The 19,757-nt window shown below is 48.4% G+C and overlaps 1 protein-coding gene across 2 annotated transcripts in view; it reads left to right on the forward strand.

The window, feature by feature from the left end:
- The window catches only part of asic2 (acid-sensing (proton-gated) ion channel 2), a 276,803-nt gene extending 267,280 nt beyond the window's left edge, over positions 1 to 9,523 (forward strand). For both annotated transcript variants that reach the window (XM_030348539.1, XM_030348548.1), the window contains 5 exons: positions 5,231 to 5,384; positions 6,237 to 6,328; positions 6,929 to 7,008; positions 8,147 to 8,215; positions 9,359 to 9,523. In XM_030348539.1, coding sequence (XP_030204399.1) covers positions 5,231 to 5,384; positions 6,237 to 6,328; positions 6,929 to 7,008; positions 8,147 to 8,215; positions 9,359 to 9,460 — 497 coding nt within the window. In that variant the 3' untranslated portion in view covers positions 9,461 to 9,523. The remainder of the gene's footprint in view (positions 1 to 5,230; positions 5,385 to 6,236; positions 6,329 to 6,928; positions 7,009 to 8,146; positions 8,216 to 9,358) is intronic.
- Positions 9,524 to 19,757: the final 10,234 nt, after the last annotated feature.

Raw genomic sequence — 19,757 nt, forward strand, 5'->3', positions numbered from 1 at the left:
TAAATGTAATTTATTCCAAAGGATTTGTGTGTGTGTGTGTGTGTGTGTGTGTGTGTGTGTGTGTGTGTGTGTGTGTGTGTGTGTGTGTGTGTGTGTGTGTGTGTGTGTGTGTGTGTGTGTGTGTGTGTGTGTGTGCGTGCGTGCGTGCGTGCGTGCGTGCGGTCAGGTCAAGCGGTCCATCCTTGTGGAATTCAGTGGACTTATTCTCCTCCACAAATATCGAGTCTGTCCTCCACAAAATGGCCAGCCTCTGTCCTCCTCGCAGCAGCCAAATCTTTTTTTATGAAACCACAACATGGCCAATCACATCGCTCAGTTCTCCACAGCGCACCGGCCTCTGTAAGTGCTAGATTCTGTTTGGCCCTCACCTTGCTATGGATTGTGAGTTACTTCTAAAGGAGGGTTCACATTTTTCAAGGAATTGTTCATTTTGAGGGACAAAAAGGAGCCAGTGGCACGGAGGCTTTCAGAACAGTCCCACACTGACATTGGAACCGGCCACCTGCTGAGAAACCAGGCGGGAAACTCACCTCCGCTCCAATCCTCAGTGCATTTCCAAAGCTCTGAGCCACTGCTTTCCCCCGATCACAGAGAGCCACTCACGCTGTGGCGTTTATTGCAGATAACCTTCCTTCGCCCGCCTCCCCTCGCTAGTGTTTTGTTCGCGGGCTCTCTTCATCCGTCTCGCTTTTTCCTCGAACATTCCCTCCGTAATCGTCTTTGTTTTCGGAGCGATGAGGAATCACAACGTTCCGTCTGTGACGCTCACTCAAAGACACTGGCATGTCATACTCAACGTTACATTCAATGAAATGGAATGAAGTTGCGGTCGAATTAGAGAACTTAAATTGGCTGCTGTTTCGTTTACCCCCCAGCTGTCAGGCCGTGTGTGTTTTTTCTGCGTCTCGGATTGTGTTTTTAATTGACGGCGCTCTGAACCGACGCTTTCGTTGTCTCAGATTGTACTGCGATTGTATTGTTGTTAAAAGTAATTTACATATAAACAATATAGGGGGAACAATGGTGAAATCCATCCTTTTGAATTCACAGACAATTTTCTGATGCATGCCAGCAGCTCCAACGTGTCTGCTGTGTGACGAGTTTTCAAAACGTTAATTGGAATTCCAAACACCGAAAAGTACCGCAATACATCGTAGGAAGCGCGGGTGCCTTAATGCCTGTTTCTGTGGACATCAACGCCGTGAAACGATCATCTGGCTGTTATGAATAAACAAATCTAAAATATACACAGATGCTTAATGGTGCTTTAGAGAACGCCGAATCGCTGTAAACTGGCTCATTGGCAGGTTGAGAAACATAGTTTGTAAGGTCTTTATTTCGAGCGTATTTATAGTGTGTGGTGCAGAAGCTCAGTGACTAATGTACGGCAGACTGTTAGGAGTAAAAGCGGGTAAACACAGGGAATCTAATTGTCTTCTTTACCCACTCTACCTTACTAAAAACAAGTCTGTCTATTTATTCTACCCTCTCTCCCACTCTCTAACCGAATGCATTAAACACTCATCAAGGGTGGAAATGTTATCTAGAGGGCCTGGGAGGGAAACAGCATTTGGGCTATTTATGTGTTGAGTGTTAAAGCAAAGACATAGAGTTAAGAAGACATCATTTACCCCCCCTCCCACACACACACAAACCCACACACGTAACCAAGGAGACATGAAGCCCCCCCCCCCCCCCCCCCCTCCCTGTGCAATTACGTGACTGTGCGTCGCCTTGGGTTATTAGATCACAGTAGGAGGGGTGTGTTTGTGTGTGTCTGTCTGACTCTGTGTTTGTCTGTGTGTGTGTGTGTGTGTCTGTTTGTGTATGTGTGGGTCCGTCTCCGTGTTTGTGTGTGTGTGTCTGTCTCCATGTGTGTGTGTGTGTGTGTGTCCGTCTCCGTGTGTTTGTGTGTGTGTGTGCGTGTCCGTCTCCTTGTGTATGTGTGTGTGCGTGTCCGTCTGTGTGTGTGTGTGTGTGTGTATGTGCGTCCATCTCCATGCGTGTGTATGTGTGTGTGTGTGTGCGTGTGTGTGTGTGCCCTCCGCTCATCTGTTTACCGGCAGCTCGCTGTACCCCGGAGCAGCGCGCACATTGGCCAACTGCGCCGTGGAAGGGTGCGTTTGTTGGGGTGTGTGCGTGTGCGTGTGTGTGTGTGTGTGTGTGTGTGTGTGTGTGTGGGCGAAAGGATGCCCAACAGCATTAACATTAGCGCCAGCGTCATTAGGGTGTGTGTGTGTGTGTGTGGGGGGGGGGGGGGGGGGAGTGGTGCCCAGCATGGTTAGCTTTAGCGACCTTGTGTGTGTGTGTGTGTGTTTGTATGTTAGTGTGTGTGTGGGGGGGGGGGGGGAGCATTAGCACCTGCGAAGTAGATGTGTGTCAGTTGGTGTGTGTGTGTCAGTTGGTGTGTGTGCAGGATTGTGTGTTTGTCAGTTGGTGTTTGTGTGTGTGTGTGTGTTTGTCAGCTGGTGTGTGTGAGTGTGTGTTTGTCAGTTGGTGTGTGTTTATACAGGGCCCAAGCCTTTCGGGGGCCCTAAGCAGAATTTGATATTGCAAATGACTCCCACCTAGCGGAGTCATTTGCGCTCGACGATTATTGACAAAAATGTCACACTACAATGATTTGACAATGAATTAATTGACATTATCAATTGTATTAATACTGAATTACGTAGATGTGATTTCCTGTATTTTTTATATGGCCAGCTGGAGAAGGGAAATACCTAAATTTAAGCATATTCATAGCATTTTGCTTTTTGACTTATTGAGATGGTGACTTGGGCTTGGGCTTCAGTGCCCCTTGACCTCTTGGGCCTGGAAGGCTCATTCAGTTGCTCTCATGCCAAAAATATTCTAGACTTTTGTCCCTTGATAGACCCCTGTATTATTATAGTCGTTATTTACACCAAAACAGTCACCAAAACGTCCTTTTAGATGACATGCTTATATATGTCCCTTCCACCTTAACCTTGAGTATTATGCAGTGTCTGTCTATGACCGCGAATTATCTGTCAGCAGATTGAGCACGCAGTTGATATGCATGACTCGAACGCTGGCAGATATATTGATCGTAAAATCAGAATTTTCTTGTATAGATGTATTCTTTATTTCATTCAATCAGGTCACTTGTTTAAGTTATTTAATATTATTATTATTATTATTTTTAATTATTTTTAATTATAATTTTTTTTTTCCGATAGGGGGCCCCCTGGCGGTCAGGAGGCCCCAAGCGCCCGCTTGTATCGCTTATGCCTCGGGCCGGCCCTGTGTTTATATCTTCGTGTGTTTTTGTGTGTGTTGAGGGTGTATTGTGTCAGTTGGTGTGTGTGTGTGTGTGTGTGTGTGTGTGTGTGTGTGTGTGTGTGTGTGTGTCAGTTGGTGTGTGAGTGTGTGTTTGTCAGTTGGTGTGTGTGTGCATATCTTAGTGTGTGTGTTTGTGTGTGTATGTGTGTCAGTTGGTGTGTGTGTGTGTGAGTTTGTAGTGCGTCAGTCTGGGTGTGTATATGTTAGTGTGTGTGTGTGTGTGTGTGCGTGTCAGCTGGGGTGTGTGTGTGGTGTCCTAGCCAGCAGTGAGCATGCGATTGGCTAGCCGTTCCGGCCCTAACGCCCGTGGATGAACTGTGTGTCATTCTCTGCAGGGAGCGGTTCTGCTCTGTTCTGTTCTGTTCTGCTCTGCTCTGTTCTGTTCTGCTCTGTTCTGTTCTGCTCTTCTCTGTTCTGTTCTGCTCTGCTCTGTTCTGTTCTGTTCTGTTCTGCTCTGCTCTGCTCTGTTCTTTTCTGCTCTGTTCTGTTCTGTTCTGTTCTGCTCTGCTCTGCTCTGTTCTGCTCTGTTCTGTTCTGCTCTGTTCTGTTCTTTTCTGCTCTGTTCTGTTCTGTTCTGCTCTGCTCTGCTCTTTTCTGCTCTGCTCTGTTCTGCTCTGTTCTGCTCTGTTCTGCTCTGTTCTGTTCCTCCTCTCCCGGCGTCGGCTTCTCTCTGCTCCTCCAGGTGACAGAGTAAACAACCAATCACGCTGCAGGGATCAACGTCAAGGCTGCGTGTGTGTGCGTGTGTGTGTGTGTGTGTGTTTGTGTTTGCTTCTTTAGTTGTGTTTGTGTATGTGTAAGTTTAAGTGTATGTGTGGGTCTGTGTGTGTGTATGGGCAGGCGTTTTTGTGTATGAATGTGCGTGTGCAGGTTTGTATATGCGCGTGTGTGTGTGCATGTGCAAGAGTGTGTGCACGTGTGCGTGTGTTTGTACTCGTGTGTGTGTGTGTGTGCGCGCGTGTGTATGTGTGCATGTGTGCGCCAGTGTGTTTGTGTTTGTGTGTCCCTGCGTGGGAGCCTGCGTGACAGAGTGTGATACATATATTCATAAAGAAGTCCCTGGATGCTTTCCACCTTCCCTGCCAGACACAACAACATCATCTGTGTCCTCGTCCCCGCCGAGACAAGGCCCCCCCGGGCGAGGGCTACAGTGACGCCGTTGTGTTCCTAAAGCCTTTAATCACAGTTAGTCTCGTGGGGCTGCACAGACCGTAAAATATATAAGACACCCGCTGACCCCGAGCCCCCGAAAGGCAGAGAAAAACTCCCTTAATTAGCCAGGGGGAAACCTCGGGAACCTGGTGAGACAGCTCTTCTGTCTCCCCGCCCAGACCGTGGACTAACGCCGCCCCCTCTCCCCCTCACACCCCCTCCCGGTCCCTCTCTCCCCCTTTCACGCTCTCGCCCCCTCTCTCCCTGTCCCCCTCTCTCCCTTTCTCTCTCCCCCCTCTCCCTCTCCTCCCCTCTGCCCCTCTCTCTCTCTCTCTCTCTCCCCCTATCTCTCTTCCCATCCCTGTCTCTCTCCCCCCTCTCCCTCTCCTCCCCTCTGCCCCTATCTCTCTCTCTCTCTCCCCCTATCTCTCTTCCCATCCCTGTCTCTCTCCCCGCCTCTCCCTCTCCTCCCCTCTCTCCATCTTTCCCTGTCCCCTTCCCCCTCTCACTCTCGCCCCATCTCTCCCCCTCCCTCTCCCCTCTCTCCCCTCTCTTACTCTCTCCCCCTCCCTCTCCCCTCTCTCTCTCCTTCCCCCTCTCTTTCCCTCTCCTCCTCCCCTCTCTCCCCTCTCTTACTCTCGCCCTCTTCCTCTCTCCTCCCCTCTCCCCCTCCCTCTTCCCTCTCTTACTCTCTCCCTCTCCGTCTCTCCCCCTACCTCTTCCCTCTCTTACTCTCTCCCTCTCCCCCTCTCTCCGCCCCTCTCCCCCACTGCAGCCAAGCTGTCTGCGTCAGAGAGCAGTAACTGCATGTGTCGGACGCCGTGCAACATGACGCGCTACAACAAGGAGCTGTCCATGGTGAAGATCCCCAGCAAGACCTCCGCTCGCTACCTGGAGAAGAGGTTCAACAAGTCTGAGAAGTACATCACGTAAGAGGTCCCTCCCAAACCTTTCCGGCAGTGCCCTCTTATTCGACGTGACCTGAAACATGACTGTGATGGAGGTGGTGTTGTCGTATGTCACTTCAGCCTGACTCTGGAGCTACAGTTGGGTTAGGTAGGGTTTTTTTGTGATTTTTCCTCCTAGCTGAGTGTTGAAGTCTCCCTGAGCAAGGCACCTCACCCTAACTGCTCCTGACGAGCTGGCTGTCGCCTTGCATGGTTGACTCCGCCGTGAATGGTTGTAAGTCGCTTTCGACCAAAGCGTCTGCTAAATGCCCTGAATGTAAATTAGTGGTTTATTCCACTAATATCACAGTTGCCAAGAATGATTAAATCTAAGTTACTTTCTTCTATGACCTAAGAGTTTATATCTTTCGACTAAAGCAGCTGAAGTGAAACTATTCTTCAGCGGTGCCCGGAGCGTATCGTTTCTGTGTTGTCAAGGAAACATCTGGTCGATAGTTGTGTTTAGGAGTGATGGATTTGTGGCGCATTGATTTGCCAACTGTTAAAAGGCAGAGTTGACTCGTTATCGGAAAACGACGCACACCTTCTGAACGTTATCGACCCATCAGGACCTCGTATTCAGAAACACTGTTGTATAATATCATTATATAAATAATAGATAAGGTTAGGATTATTATCGTAACCATAATGGTTATAAAGGTCATGCTGTATTCTACGGTAGCTATAGCAGAGTCTCTTATAGACACATGAGCTCCAGGACCGAGCAGGAGATCGAGCTGTAGCTTGACCCCCGGACCCTGGCCTGACCCCCTGACCTGACCCCCTGACCCCTGACCCCTGACCTGACCCCCTGCTGTGTGTGGCGTTCCACAGGGACAACATCCTGGTTCTGGACGTGTTCTTCGAGGCTCTGAACTACGAGACCATCGAGCAGAAGAAGGCTTATGAGGTCGCTGGCTTACTAGGTTAGTTATTCCCCTTGGCCTAAACCCCCCACCCTGCACCTCCAGCACCACCCCTTACCTCCACCCTCACCTCCCCCAACACCCACAACTCCCCTCCAACCCCCCACGTCCACCTCCTACCTCCACCTTCACCACTCACCTCCATCGCCTACCTCCACCACTCACCTCCAGCCCCCACACCTCCATCTCCTACCTCCACCACCCACCTCCAGCCCCCAAAACCTCCATCTCCTACCTCCACCACCCACCTCCAGCCCCCACACCTCCACCACCCACCTCCACCTCTCACCTCCACCTCTTACCTCCACCTCCCAGGTCCATCCATCTTATTTCTCGTTCTGTTCTTCCTCCCCTCCTTCACTCCTTTATAGTTGCGCGGTTCATTCTTCCTCTTTACGCTTAATCCAGCGCCTCGTGTTCTCCTCGTGTTCTCCTCGTGTTCTCCTCGTGTTCTCCTCGTGTTCTCCTCGTGTTCTCCTCGTGTTCTCCTCGTGTTCTCCTCGTGTTCTCCTCGTGTTCTCCTCGTGTTCTCCGCGTGTTCTCCTCGTGTTCTCCTCGTGTTCTCCGCGTGTTCTCATGTGTTCCTCTTCTGTCCACCAGGGGACATCGGGGGTCAGATGGGGCTGTTCATCGGCGCCAGCATCCTCACCATCCTGGAGCTCTTCGACTACGCTTACGAGGTCAGTGCTTCAACGCAGACACTCCCCTGACACACACACAGACACAGAGAGACACACACACACACACACACACACACAGAGAGACACACACACAGACACACCACACACACACACACACACACAGAGACACAGAGAGACACACACAAACACACACACACACTCACACACACACAGAGACACACACACACACAGACACAGAGAGAGACGCACACAAACACAGACACAGAGAGACACACACACACACACACACACACACACAGACACACACACGCACGCACGCACGCGCGCGCGCGCACACAGACACACACACTGACTGACTGACTCACTGACTGACTCTTCCTCGTTGTGCCCTTTTCCTCAAACACGTCACGTCACTCCCCTCACACTCGCAGGGAGGTCCGTTTGACTCCGAGACACGGGCTAATGCCAGGTGCCCACGCATGTGCACACACACAACGCACACACACCGCGGGTCCGCCCACCGTACACACACACACACCGCACACACACACACACCACAATCACACCGCAAGTACGCACGCAGCATCAATCTTCCCAGAGCAACTTCCCTTCCGCTTCGGGCTCTGACAGTTTGCGGTTTAGTTCGCCGTTTCCTTTTCATCGAGAGGCCGTACAAACTGTCGGCGAGCTGACAGCCTGGACAATGGGCTTCTAATTAAAGGGACATGATTTCCCCCTCAAAGCCCGGCCTCTGACTGACAGTCCCCATTGAAGGAGCTCCACTTTACACCACCCGGCTCAACTGCCTCCCGGCACAGTGCTTATTGTACCGTTTAGATTTATTTTACTTTCCTTCACCAAAAACAATGTAATTGTCGCGTTCCCCCGGGTTATTGAAAACAGACCTACAGGGGGAGGGGGTGGGAGGGGGGGGGGGGAGGTGAATGTCTTCCACTGAAGTTATTGTGTGCGTGTTAAGTATCGCAATTAGGGGGCGATCCTGCAGTTTAATTAGTTCCAGCCTTGACGCCACTAATTAATACTCATGCTTTATGATGGCACTTTGATGGACACACACACACACACACACACACACACACACACACACACACACACACACACACACACACACAACCACACATACTAACCAACACACCTCTCTTGTTTTCCGGTCCAGGTGCTGAAGGACAGGCTATTGGACTTGCTGGGCAGCGATGAGGAGGACGAGAATCATGCAGAAGATGTGGTAAGATCATTCTCTCACTCTCGCTCCCTCTCTCTCTCTCGCTCTCTCTCTCTCTCTCTCTCTCGCTCTCGCTCTCTTGCTCTCTGTGTCTCTTTCCCCCTCTCTCTCTTTCAGTTCTGTAGTTCTGGAGATAGTTATTAACTCTAGTATTAATGGGTTTTAAACAACAAATGTAGACAAAAATATTTCCTGGAATAAACCATGTTCCAGGCATTAACCCTGTGCGGTCTAGCATTGCCTGACCACACAGGTAGTTTTATTGTTGTTTGTGTAACAATTGCTTAGTGCAGGCGTTAGTTTAGACTGTTGTAAGAGAGAGCAGGATTTAGAACCCAAAAAACCTCCCTTCCCTCTCTGCTCCCTCCCTCCCTGCGTCTCTCCACCAATGAGAAGTGCTTCATTACAGCGTGTGATTGGCAGGAAGAACGGATTCCCTGACCCAATCAGGGAGGAGCTGCGTTGATTGTCTCACACGGTGGCAGAGGCCCACTCCACTTGACACAGTTATCATCACAGTTGATTTCACTCCCTAATAACTCCCGGACGGCTAGACCGTCTAGACCGCCAGACAAAACGCTCCTAAATCGAACGGACAGCCCTGTTAACCTAGTGAACTCGACGAGAGTACCTCCCGGCCACACCGGTGGTTCACCGGGGCCGGGCGCGTACCATTAAGGCCCAGTCCTTACCGCAGTGACCGGGGGTTCGATTCCCGTCCGTGGTCCTTTGCTGCATGTCTTAACTTCCTGTCTTCCTCACTCCACAATAAAAAAGGATAAAACCTTCAAAAATAAATCTTAAAGGTTACATAATTTATACCACCAGCTGTGAGTGGATTAGCCGTTAAAAGCCGTTTCGAAAATTGGCCTATTCTGCCATAACAAGTGGGCGTGTCCACGTAGATGTGTGCTGGATAGATCAGTCTACCAGCCTACCCAGTGGGCTGTAGTCAACGTTGCTCGTCATCTATCCATCCGTACACCTAGGTGGACACGCCCACTTGTGATGTCAGAAGAGACCGATTTTCTAAACTGCTAAGAGTACCTTACAATCATATTGGAAACCGCACGACGTCTGGACGCATAGGATCCGATCCTACCCAGCATCCTCTCTGTCTCCCCCCCCCCCCCCCCCCCCCCCCAGAGTTCCTGCGACCCCCTACCGAACCACTCGGAGTCCATCAGCCACACGGTGAGCGTGCCCCTGCAGACCACCCTGGCCACCCTGGAGGAGATCGCCTGCTGAGGGGTCGCGACCGGGGGGTGGTGCCGCCGCCGCCACCGCCGGCGGAGGAGGAGGAGGAGGAGGAGGAGGTGGAGGAGGAGGAGGAGGAGGAGGAGGAGAAGGAGGAGGAGGAGGAGGAGGAGGGGGAGGAGGAGGAGGAGGAGGTGGATGACGAGGTGGAGGAGGAGGTGGAGGAGGAGGAGGAGGAGGAGGTGGAGGAGGAGGAGGTTGAGGAGGAGGAGGTGGGGGTGGCGGGGGCGGCGGGAAAGGAGGTGACCTCCACCGGAACTCACTGTACCTCACTAGAGCCGGGAGGGGGTTCCATCAGGAGGAGACGCACCCGGAGATAGGGGCAGGGGGGGGTGAGGAGGAGGAGGAGGAGGAGGGGGGGGGCGGCGATGAAGGTGGTTCTGGTCCCGGGACATTTGCCGCGGACGGAAGGATCCGGAACGTGCGCTGCTCTCTTCCTCGAGGGCGTGCAGGCGAGGAGGTGCCCTCCTCTTCCTCTTCTGGGCTCCGGAGGGAACGGATGTGTGGCTCTGCACACACATGCACACACTTACACACACACTCCAGCACATGAAGACACATGTGCACATACCCACACATACACAAACACAAACACACACTTGCATACACACACACACACACACACACACACACACACACAGACACACACTCGTGCATACACCCATGCATGCACAAACACAGACACACACTAACGTACATATGTGCATACATACGCACACACACACCGATCCACCTTCATATGCACACACACAAATTGCCAGAGAAACGGCGAGACAGACGGACTGAAACACAGACTCTGCCTGCGGAGCCGCCCTTGGCAGGGGAGCTTCTCATCCCCGTAAAAAAAAGTCAAACAAAACACAAAACAACGGTTTTCATGCAAGTCACTCACTGCCAAATGTACTGTACCATAACGGTTTCGTATTGTCTGACCCCGCATGTGGCCTCTTCAAGATTCATTCTCTCGCTCTTTTTATCTACGGTTTATGGCTCTCTCTGTTACACTTTTTCTCCCTGTCTCTTTCTCTCCGTCTCTCCCTCTTTCTGTCTCCATGTCTCCGACTCTATCTCCCTTTCTCAGTCCCCCTCTCTCTGTCTCCCTCTTTCGCTCTCTGTCTCCCTACCTCAGTCTCTCTCTCGCTCCCTATCTCTGTCTCCCTCTTTCTCTCTTTGTCCCCCTCCCTCAATCTCTCTCTGTCTCTCTATCTCTGTCTCTCTGTCTCTCTGTCTCTCCCTCTCTCTCCCTCTCTGTCTCTTTGTCTCAGTCTTTTCTGATGCTGACTGCTGACAGGACTGCACTGTTGTGTTCCCAGTACATGTTTCCATTCTTCATGTGCTGAAATAAACATGTGCCCCATTTGCAGCTTTCCCCGGCAGAGCCCACCACTGGGCGGGCCCCCACCAGTTCAGAATGTACAGACGGGACAGTATTTATTTATTTATTTATTGGGTTTACTTATTTATTTCCATTTTTCGCGTTACTAACGTTAGTGGTTAACTGATGAAATGTGTGTCTTTGTTCGCTCATTATTTCTGGAAAACCAAGCCAATTAGTGCAGTAAAATGCTGCGTGCAGCGCAACAGTCCCGGTTTTTTGATTTGCGTTGCTCTTGAGGACTCTGTGTGGGGACAGAGAGGCGGTATGACGTGTCTTAATAATGAGTGTTGATGCTGGGCCAATTATCCTCACCGCATTAGGTTTTCATTCATCAAGGAAAGTGTTTATTAAAATGAATACGTACGATTCCCTGCTCCCCGCGGTATGCGCACAAGCGGACTACATACAAACACTGGGTCTGTGGGCGAAGGGAAACACAGGCTGCTGTGTTATGGTGTAAATATCAGTCTCCTACTTTGACAAAATACAAAAAAGAAAAGGCAGCATTCCCAACAAGAGCAGGTCAAGTCCTGTCTCCTACTGGGCAGAGCTCTGAGCAGCACGCTGGCCAATCAGGCAGGGTGATGAAGGAGCACCAGGACACACTGTTTGAACCGGATCTACAAACACCCTCCATTTCCAACACTTCAGTTCACTTAGTGCTGCTTCTCGCCAGCGCCATTTGGTTAAAAACAGGATTCTTCTCACATTTTTGTCCTCCACAGACCAAATTAAAGTAAGACAGCGAGAGCGAGAGAGAGTATCGAACCCCTCGTTAGATTGAGAAACCAGGGATGCTCGGCGTGCATCAAAATTTCGGTAATTAAAATAATTTCCAACCTGGCCTACGGCTGCAGGCGTAAGAAAGTTTTGACAAAAAGTAATGGCCACAGTGGAAAAGTCTTTATAAGCTTTTTTTATAAAAAACACTACAATCTTTAAAGAAGAATAAAGGGCACAGCAACGTGGCAGTGGTGGTGTCACCTATAGCCTCGAGACACTCCTCATCTTCGCACCGGGATGAAATCCATGGAACAGAATTGTACAAATTAAAAGCGTGTGCACAGGTTATGTCGTCTTCGAGAAGGCTGACTGCTAAAGGCACTGCAAAAGGTTGAACGCCTTGTTAAATATCACATTTTTCTTCTTGTTGGTTGTTTTATTTACAGTACCCTGCTTTTTTTTACACACCAGACGCACCAATATCTCTGTTTGGAACTCCCAAGTTAAAGCTTGTTTTCAGAAAGTGTTTGGCTCTTACAGTGAAGGGCCAAGCGGGACTTGGTTTGGACCATGTTCTCCATGGTTGTTTTAGAATGGTCGCTACATCACAGGTGAATGAGTCCGCTTTTTGTGTTTGGTTGATCTGCTGTCGCTGTGTTTGACCTGATGATGGTGAGGCTACAGACCGGCCCCGAGTTGACCTGGCCTCGATGGAGAAAGCACTAAGGAACTCCTGGCTTTACATCAGCTGTCGGGCTGGCTGTTTCTCCATTCCTGGGAGCCTTGAGTCTTAACGTTTTATTTTAGGTTTGTTTCTTGTATTTTCTTTTGCTTCGGTTGTTACTGCAGAGCAGCGTTTTTTTCTCATCGTGTGATGAAACATTGAGTATGTGTTTTTAATGTGGAAACTATTAAATGAAAAGTCTTATTTTGCAGCTTTGCCGTGTCCTGTCTTGTGATGCCTGTGCCCACGCAGAAACGAGTCACAGTCACAAATAAAAAAAGGAAGATAACTTCTTTCAACTGTCTGCTAGCATCAGCTGTGGCCTAAAGTGCTGTTTTTCCAACACCATTTCCCAGCGAGCTGACCTGAGCCGACCTGGTTCGCAGAGGGAAAATGTGCCCAACCTTATCTTGTCAACTCTGATTATATTCCAGTCAAAGGATTGGATTAAACTGGAGACCTCCTGCGGGCACCGTGAACAGTGCAAATTTAAAAGACACTTGTTTGGAAGCTCACCGATTTGGTGAGCGACTTTTAAGGTTAATTCGTTCGTGATTCAGACGTGCCTCTATTGGGATAACCGGATTCTCAATTTTGTGATTTTGTTATCCTAAGCGACTGACACTGAGTACAGATAAGTTGTCATTAAGGAGCGGGAAGGAGTCGGGCATCTTGCCCAAGGATTCCTACTAAATGGGCTTTGGACATTGAGAATCCAACTCCGGGCTGGCAATTGTGCTCCCATGTGCTCTTATTGAAGGCCATTGGGTCTTTCTGTCTCCCAAAGTGTCTGCAGCGGAGTGGAGTCTAACCCGTTCCAGCAGATCCTTCCTACCTTCCCAGCCTTAGTCCGGTCCGGCGTTGCCTTCTATCCATTAGGGCACCGCACGGCTTTTAAGGTTTCACATTAGACGTCCTGAGGCGACGCCAGCCTCTGTTCCCAAGCCGATGTTGCAGAGCATCGCTAGGATTATGTGCTCTCATTTACGATGCTGTGTGTGTACCTCTTGAGAGAGAGGGGGAGAGAGAGAGAGAGAGAGGAGGAGAGAGAGAGAGAGCAATAAGGAGAGAGAGAGGAGAGAGAGAACAGAGAGAGAGAGAGAGCACTAAGTAGAGCGAGAGCCAAGGAGAGAGAGAGATCTAAGGAGAGAGAAAGAGAGAGGGAGAATGAGAGAGAGAGGTTGAGAGAGAGTGAGCTATGGAGAGAGAGAGAAAATTAAGCAGAGAGGAAGATCTAAGGACACAGAGAAAGAAAGGGGGAGAGAGAGAGATGGAGAGAGGGAGCTAAGGAGAGAGATATAAAACGCATTCACCAGTTAAATATGACTGGGAGGATTATGGATAGTGAATTTAATTGTACTATGTGTTAATGCGATTCCATCCGTGTCGATTTTAATTACAGTGTATTTAGTATGTTGAGCGAGTACTTGAAATGTGTGTGCGTGTGAGTGTGTGTGTGTCTTATTCAGGGAGCTACAGCTGCACCTCACGACTTCACCAGTTCATTGCTGTTTCCGAGGCTGAGTTTGAGTTGGAGCGCCATCCTATGCTTCTAGTGTGTGTGTGTGTGTGCGTGTGCGTGTGTCAGTGTGTGTTAGAGTGTGTGAGTCTGAGGCTTGTCTGTCAGTGAGTGTGTGCTTGCCCTGTTCATTATTCATGGTTCATATCCCCTAGCCTCTGGATCATGATTTGGATAAGGACCACTGCTCCTCCATCAGCCAATCAGCATGCAGCAGGTGGCACAGACCATTTAAGGTGAGGATGGGAGTGGCCTAGCTCATAGCTATCATTTACTCTCCAACCTCAGCCCACTTGATAATGACTCCCCTGATATTCCTCTGAAATTAGAGAGAAAGGCTTTTGACGATGGAAAAGGATTTGTTACGTCCAATTAAATGTCAAGGGCAATCAGATATAATGGTGAGCAGAACATGACACACAGCTGGGGTGGCAAAATATTATTATTCCGTTTTATAGTCTTGCTCGTTGGCCTGGAAGGCCTGCAATATTGCGTCGGTTTGTTTTTCAAAATTGAAGTTATTTCAAAGCAGCATCAACATTAGTGTTATGTCAAACTGTGATTTATTTATTGTCAAAAATCATCAGTCAAAAGTATCACAAAGGTTTGGCTTTTTCACTGCAGTCACACAACCTAACAACCCGCACTGTGACACGATGCCAATGCATTGTTATGTAAGACTTGACCAGAACCCTGGTGTGTGCTGTTTGTACGTTTGTGGCCCTCACCTGTGACCAAAGGCTGAATCCTACATGATCACATTTCATTGTTTGTTGCTTTAGAATTCAGCGTGTCGCCTTCCTCTGGGAAATCAATTCAACTGGTCCAGAGAACTGATGCAAATGAAAAGATTTTGTGTGTATGTGTGTGTGTGTATGTGTGTGTGTGTGTGTGTGTGTGTGTGTGTGTGTGTGTGTGTGTGTGTGTGTGTGTGTGTGTGTGTGTGTGTGTGTGTGTGTGTGTGTGTGTGTGTGTGAGACAAGAGATTTTCTAAATTGGAACACATTCAAATACGGATGAATGAGCTTCTAATCAAATTGTTGTCTTGTGTGTTTATCATAGACTATAAAATAGGTGTGTGTGTGTGTCTGTGTGTTTGTGTCTGTGTAATATATTATAAAATAGATGTGTGTTTGTGTGTGTGTCATAGACACTATAAAGTAGGTACGTTTGTGGCCCTCACCTGTGACCGATGGTTGAATCCTACATTATCACATTTCATTGTTTCACAGTGTTGCTTTCGCATTCAGCGTGTCGCCTTCCTCCGGGAAATCAATTGAATTGGTCCAGAGAACTGATGACTAATGACAAGATTCTCCCATCCTTCCGTACGTGTCAATTTTCAATTTAAACCTGCCTGCAGTGTGTGTGTGTGTGTTGCGTGTGTGCGTGTGTGTGTGTGTGTGTGTGTGAGATAAGAGATTTTCCAAATTGGAACACATTCAAATACGGATGAATGAGCTTCTAATCAAATTGTTGTTTGTGTGTTTATCATAGACTATAAAATAGGTGTGTGTGTGTGTGTGTGTGTGTGTGTGTGTGTGTGTGTGTGTGTGTGTGTGTGTGTGTGTGTGTGTGTGTGTGTCTGTCTTTGTGTCTGTGTAATATATTATAATATAGATGTGTGTGTTTGTGTGTGTCATAGACACTATAAAGTAGGTGTGTGGGTGGGAGGGTATTTATGTGTGTCATAGACTCTATAACGTAGGTGTGTGTCTGTGTGTGTGTGTGTGTGTGCGGGGCTGTGTGTGTGGGTGAGAGTGTATTTATGTGTGTGTCATAGACTTTAAAAAGTTTGTGTGTGTGTGTCTCAGTTGTTTATCTTGTCCTGTCTCATTATTTCACCTGTAGGGGGTGTCTGATCTAGGACAATCACAGCCCAGTAAACCCTTTGGAAAGGTTCTCTGGCCCTGAAAATTAAATTGTCTCTCTCCTACTCTTTCTGCCCGTGTGCTCGTGTGTGCTAGTACGTGTGTGTGTGTATGTGTGTCGTGTTTGTGTGTGTGTGTGTGTGTGTGTGTGTGTGTGTGTGTGTGTGTGTGTGTGTGTTTGTGTGTGTGCGCACGCGCACGTGTGTCCCACACGCTCATCCCCGCGACATGTTCCTGGTTGCAGGCAGAATGAAAATGTAATTGGGTGAGATTGGTGTGTGTGGGGTCAGCCCTCTGCCACGGTGGCAGGGGGTGAAGATAAGATATGATTAGATAGAAACACAGATGGCCGCTCGCTTGCTCTATTCCCAGACGCAATCTTCCCGATCGATACATCGTTAACTCTATCACTGTGACTCCGTGCCAAACACAGCAAATATATCGGCGCCTAAAGTTGTGTTTGGGTTTTGTCCCACAGCAAGCCTATGAGGGTGTTCATTAAAACGGAGTCAGACTTGATCCTTATTGTCAAGTTATTACTTATTAGTTGTTGGCATTTTATCATGGACATAAGCCTCGCCAGAGGCATGTGCATAGAATACATCTGTGTATATTCTGCCATCTAGTGGTTCTGATAGTTTCCCTTAATATTTAAATTCTGCATATGTTCATTCAGAAAAGAAAAATACTATATATACATATAAACATGCATATATATTAATATTTTCATAACCTTTATGTAGCCTTAATCAGTTTGCGGCTCATTGGCCTAACGAGACACACCTGTTGACGCTGCTGCCGCCACGTCAATTAAACAGCAACACCTGCACCAATTATCTTCTGACCAATCACAGGAGTAGACGGGGAAGACGAGCTGTGGGAGGATTGAAGAGTGATTAAGGCGCACAGGTATACCATCTGCTACGCCCACACACACACACACACACACACACACACACACACACACACACACACACACACACACACACACACACACACACACACACACACACACGGTGCAGCCTAGGGCACCTCCACGAAGAGGTTTTTCTTTTTTAAATACGGTTTTGTACCGAAGAGGATTAGGAACATATGTGATTATCTTTTCAATAATGAAGTCAGAATTCAGATTTTACTCTCAGAATCCTGACTCATAATTCAGATGTGGCCCTGATCCTCTTCCGTGCTGTGAGTCCACGGTGGTTCTTGAAAACGAATGCATTTAGCTGAGGTTTTGCCTTTCATCCACACGACAACAGAAGTTTTTAAAACCGTCAGATTGGATTTTTTTGAAAATGTAGCCGTCTCGTAGCCGTGTAGACGGGCCAAACCATAACCTCGATGACAACAGCCTTAAGTAGAAAGCTGTTTTTTCTGTGGCAAGCATTTTTTGAAAATGCAGCAGAAAAACATCGTTTTTAAAAAGCCTCCAGCGTCATGTGGCCGGGGCCCTCGGAAAAAGTAAATTACAATACAAAACTCAGCCCTCCCAAAGGGCACTGCAAGCTGTTGATCAAGTGACCACAACACATTCATTAAATCCCTGTTCGTGTCAGCCTTGAGTAATGCCTTCAATAAGCAGGACCAGTTTGGCTTTCCTCTAGCTGTAGGAACACAACCTCAGCATCGTGTTCACGTTGTCCTGTCTTGGTGCGGTGTGTGTTGGAGGAACACAGTCCTTCCAGATGGAGAGCATATGGCCGTCCTCCTAACTAAGCAGCCAATTTGTTCTTCTCGGTAATGAAAGCCCGCAGATCTGAGGGCAGCTCCCTCCGTCATCGCAAACCTCTGGCTGCCCGGCTGCGGTAGGCCTACAGTCTCCGCTAATTAGATTAGTTGCTACTGATTTTTTAATGGAAAGCGGACCGAGAGACCCCCCCGCGGGCACCTCACCGGTTAATTAGGTGAGCGAGAGCTGGAGGACGTGAGACATGGTGAACCACGGTAAGTGCCTCCTGTTAAAAATGAGTTGGGCAGGAGTTACTTTGACAGGGAATCAACAGGCATGGGAAATCGTTTTTCTGCCCCAATTACAGCAAAAGGCTAGGCCAGGCTTTCGGTTATAGCATAGGCTGACACAAAGGGACCGTTGTTTTCTGGAGTTATGGGGTTTGGCGACGCAGTATCAGGACAGCGTGTCAGCGCACCTTTTATGATTCCAATCAGCCCCCATGCTTGTGTTTATTCCAGCGGCTCTCTTGTGTAAAGAATTGTTTTTCGGTTGAATTCCAGCTCTCTGTGACACTAGCAGGATCCTTTCTTCCTCCTTGTTTCGGTTTCCACCGCCTCATGTCAGTAAATCAGGCAAATCAGTGCTGGCTTTATTCCTGGTTATAGAAAAATTGAAGCGATAGCAAACCGAAAAGTGTTTTTGCAAATGGCTGTGAATCTCATGCACAGTTACGAATTACCAGTTTGTGGCTTTAATATCTCGAAATGTTTGAATATTTGCTAGCAATGGAAACGGAACAGGACAATAGCTATGGCCCAGTCCGAAATCACTTACTTATGCCCTATAAAGTGAGTAAATATCCATCATACATCCAGGTGGACAAGGCCACTTGTGATGTCACTAAAACACAGGAAAAGGCAGGTTTTCAAACAATATAATAGGGTATCTTTGAAGGTTTGATAAGCCATTACAAGCCATTATGTGACTTTGTGACATCACAAGTGTGCGTGTCCACCTAATAGCTTGTCGCATTCACACCTGGTGGTATAATAGGGTTCCTTTAAATCACATGTAAGTGCTTCTATAATAAGCCTTCCATAAATCTTGACCTATAAAGATTGTGTCTCCATGGAAGTGGGTAATTTTTCTCTCTTAAAAATAATAATAATAATAATACATTTTATTTGTAGAGCACTTTGCATTTGTCGATCGGATGCATTCTGATCTGAAGTGGCCTAAAGTTCTTGATAGTTCTCTTCTGATTTTATTTGGACACCAGGAAGACTAGTCTGCTGCTTCTGCGTCAACTAATGGGGATCCACAATTAAACAATTAACAATAAACAACTTTACATTCGAAAATCTCAAAGTGCTACAGAGTAAAAAAAAAAAAAAAAACGGTCGTTAAAACATATAATACCTATACATTAAAAAGATAAGTCTTAAGGTTTAATTTAAAAACAGCTGTAGTCTGTGGGGCCTTCAGGTGGTCAGGGAGGGCGTTCCATAGTCTTGAAGCAGCAGCAGAGAAAGCCCGATCGCCCATGGTGCGGAACTTGGTCTTAGGTGGTCTGAGGGTGTGTGTTGGTGTAGAGCATGGTTTCTCAACGGGGCCCCTGGGGGGCGTTCGCACAACCTAGGGGGGTTGGGTGTAAAAATAGTCTACCTGAAATAAATAGCCTATTTTCATTGATTGGTTTCTAACCCCTCTACCGTCTCAGCTACTTTTTTACTGTCTATGCGCAGTGGAACAGTGATAATACAGCGCGGTTCGGTCCTGCACACGCCCGGACTCCCGTTACATCAGCTATTGTCATGATCTCTATAGTAACACTGACATGATCTCTATAGTAACACTGAAAAATATCAAATTTTGTTTCATAGCCCGTTTTCCTCCTTCCTCTTGTTCAGTTCCAGCTGCTCTGAGCGCAGTCTCCATGAAAAGACTGTTGCATTTCAAATACAAAATATATAGGCCTTATTAGGCCTCTGCGTGCGATCTGTTTTCGTGGAGTCCGCGTTGCCCGGGCCGCGGTGCCCGTGGTTCCCGGGCCATTCATTCATTCGTTCACGGGGCATGGCGGGAGACGCGGGAGTGGTCGCGGTGCCCAAGGTCACGGTGCCCGGGCCGCAGGGTGCCGCGGCCGGGGCACGACGGGAGACGTGGAGAGGGAAGAGAGGGAAGAAGGAGGTCTTAAGGCAAGTAAAGGAAAGAAAGTGAGCCAGAAAACAGGCCCTAATAGATGCTCTGCTGTACTTTCTACTGTAATTGATGAATTAAAGAACCACTTTAAAGATGTGATGAAAAAAAATCGGCGAGCGCACACACTTCAGACACTGCTAGGGGCTAAGCCCCCCCAGCATCGAAATCCTAGTGACGTCCCTGTCCGCCGCTCAAGGAC

Source organism: Gadus morhua, chromosome 2 (genome assembly GCF_902167405.1).
Source record: "Gadus morhua chromosome 2, gadMor3.0, whole genome shotgun sequence".
In the NCBI taxonomy this organism is placed as follows: Eukaryota; Metazoa; Chordata; class Actinopteri; order Gadiformes; family Gadidae; genus Gadus; species Gadus morhua.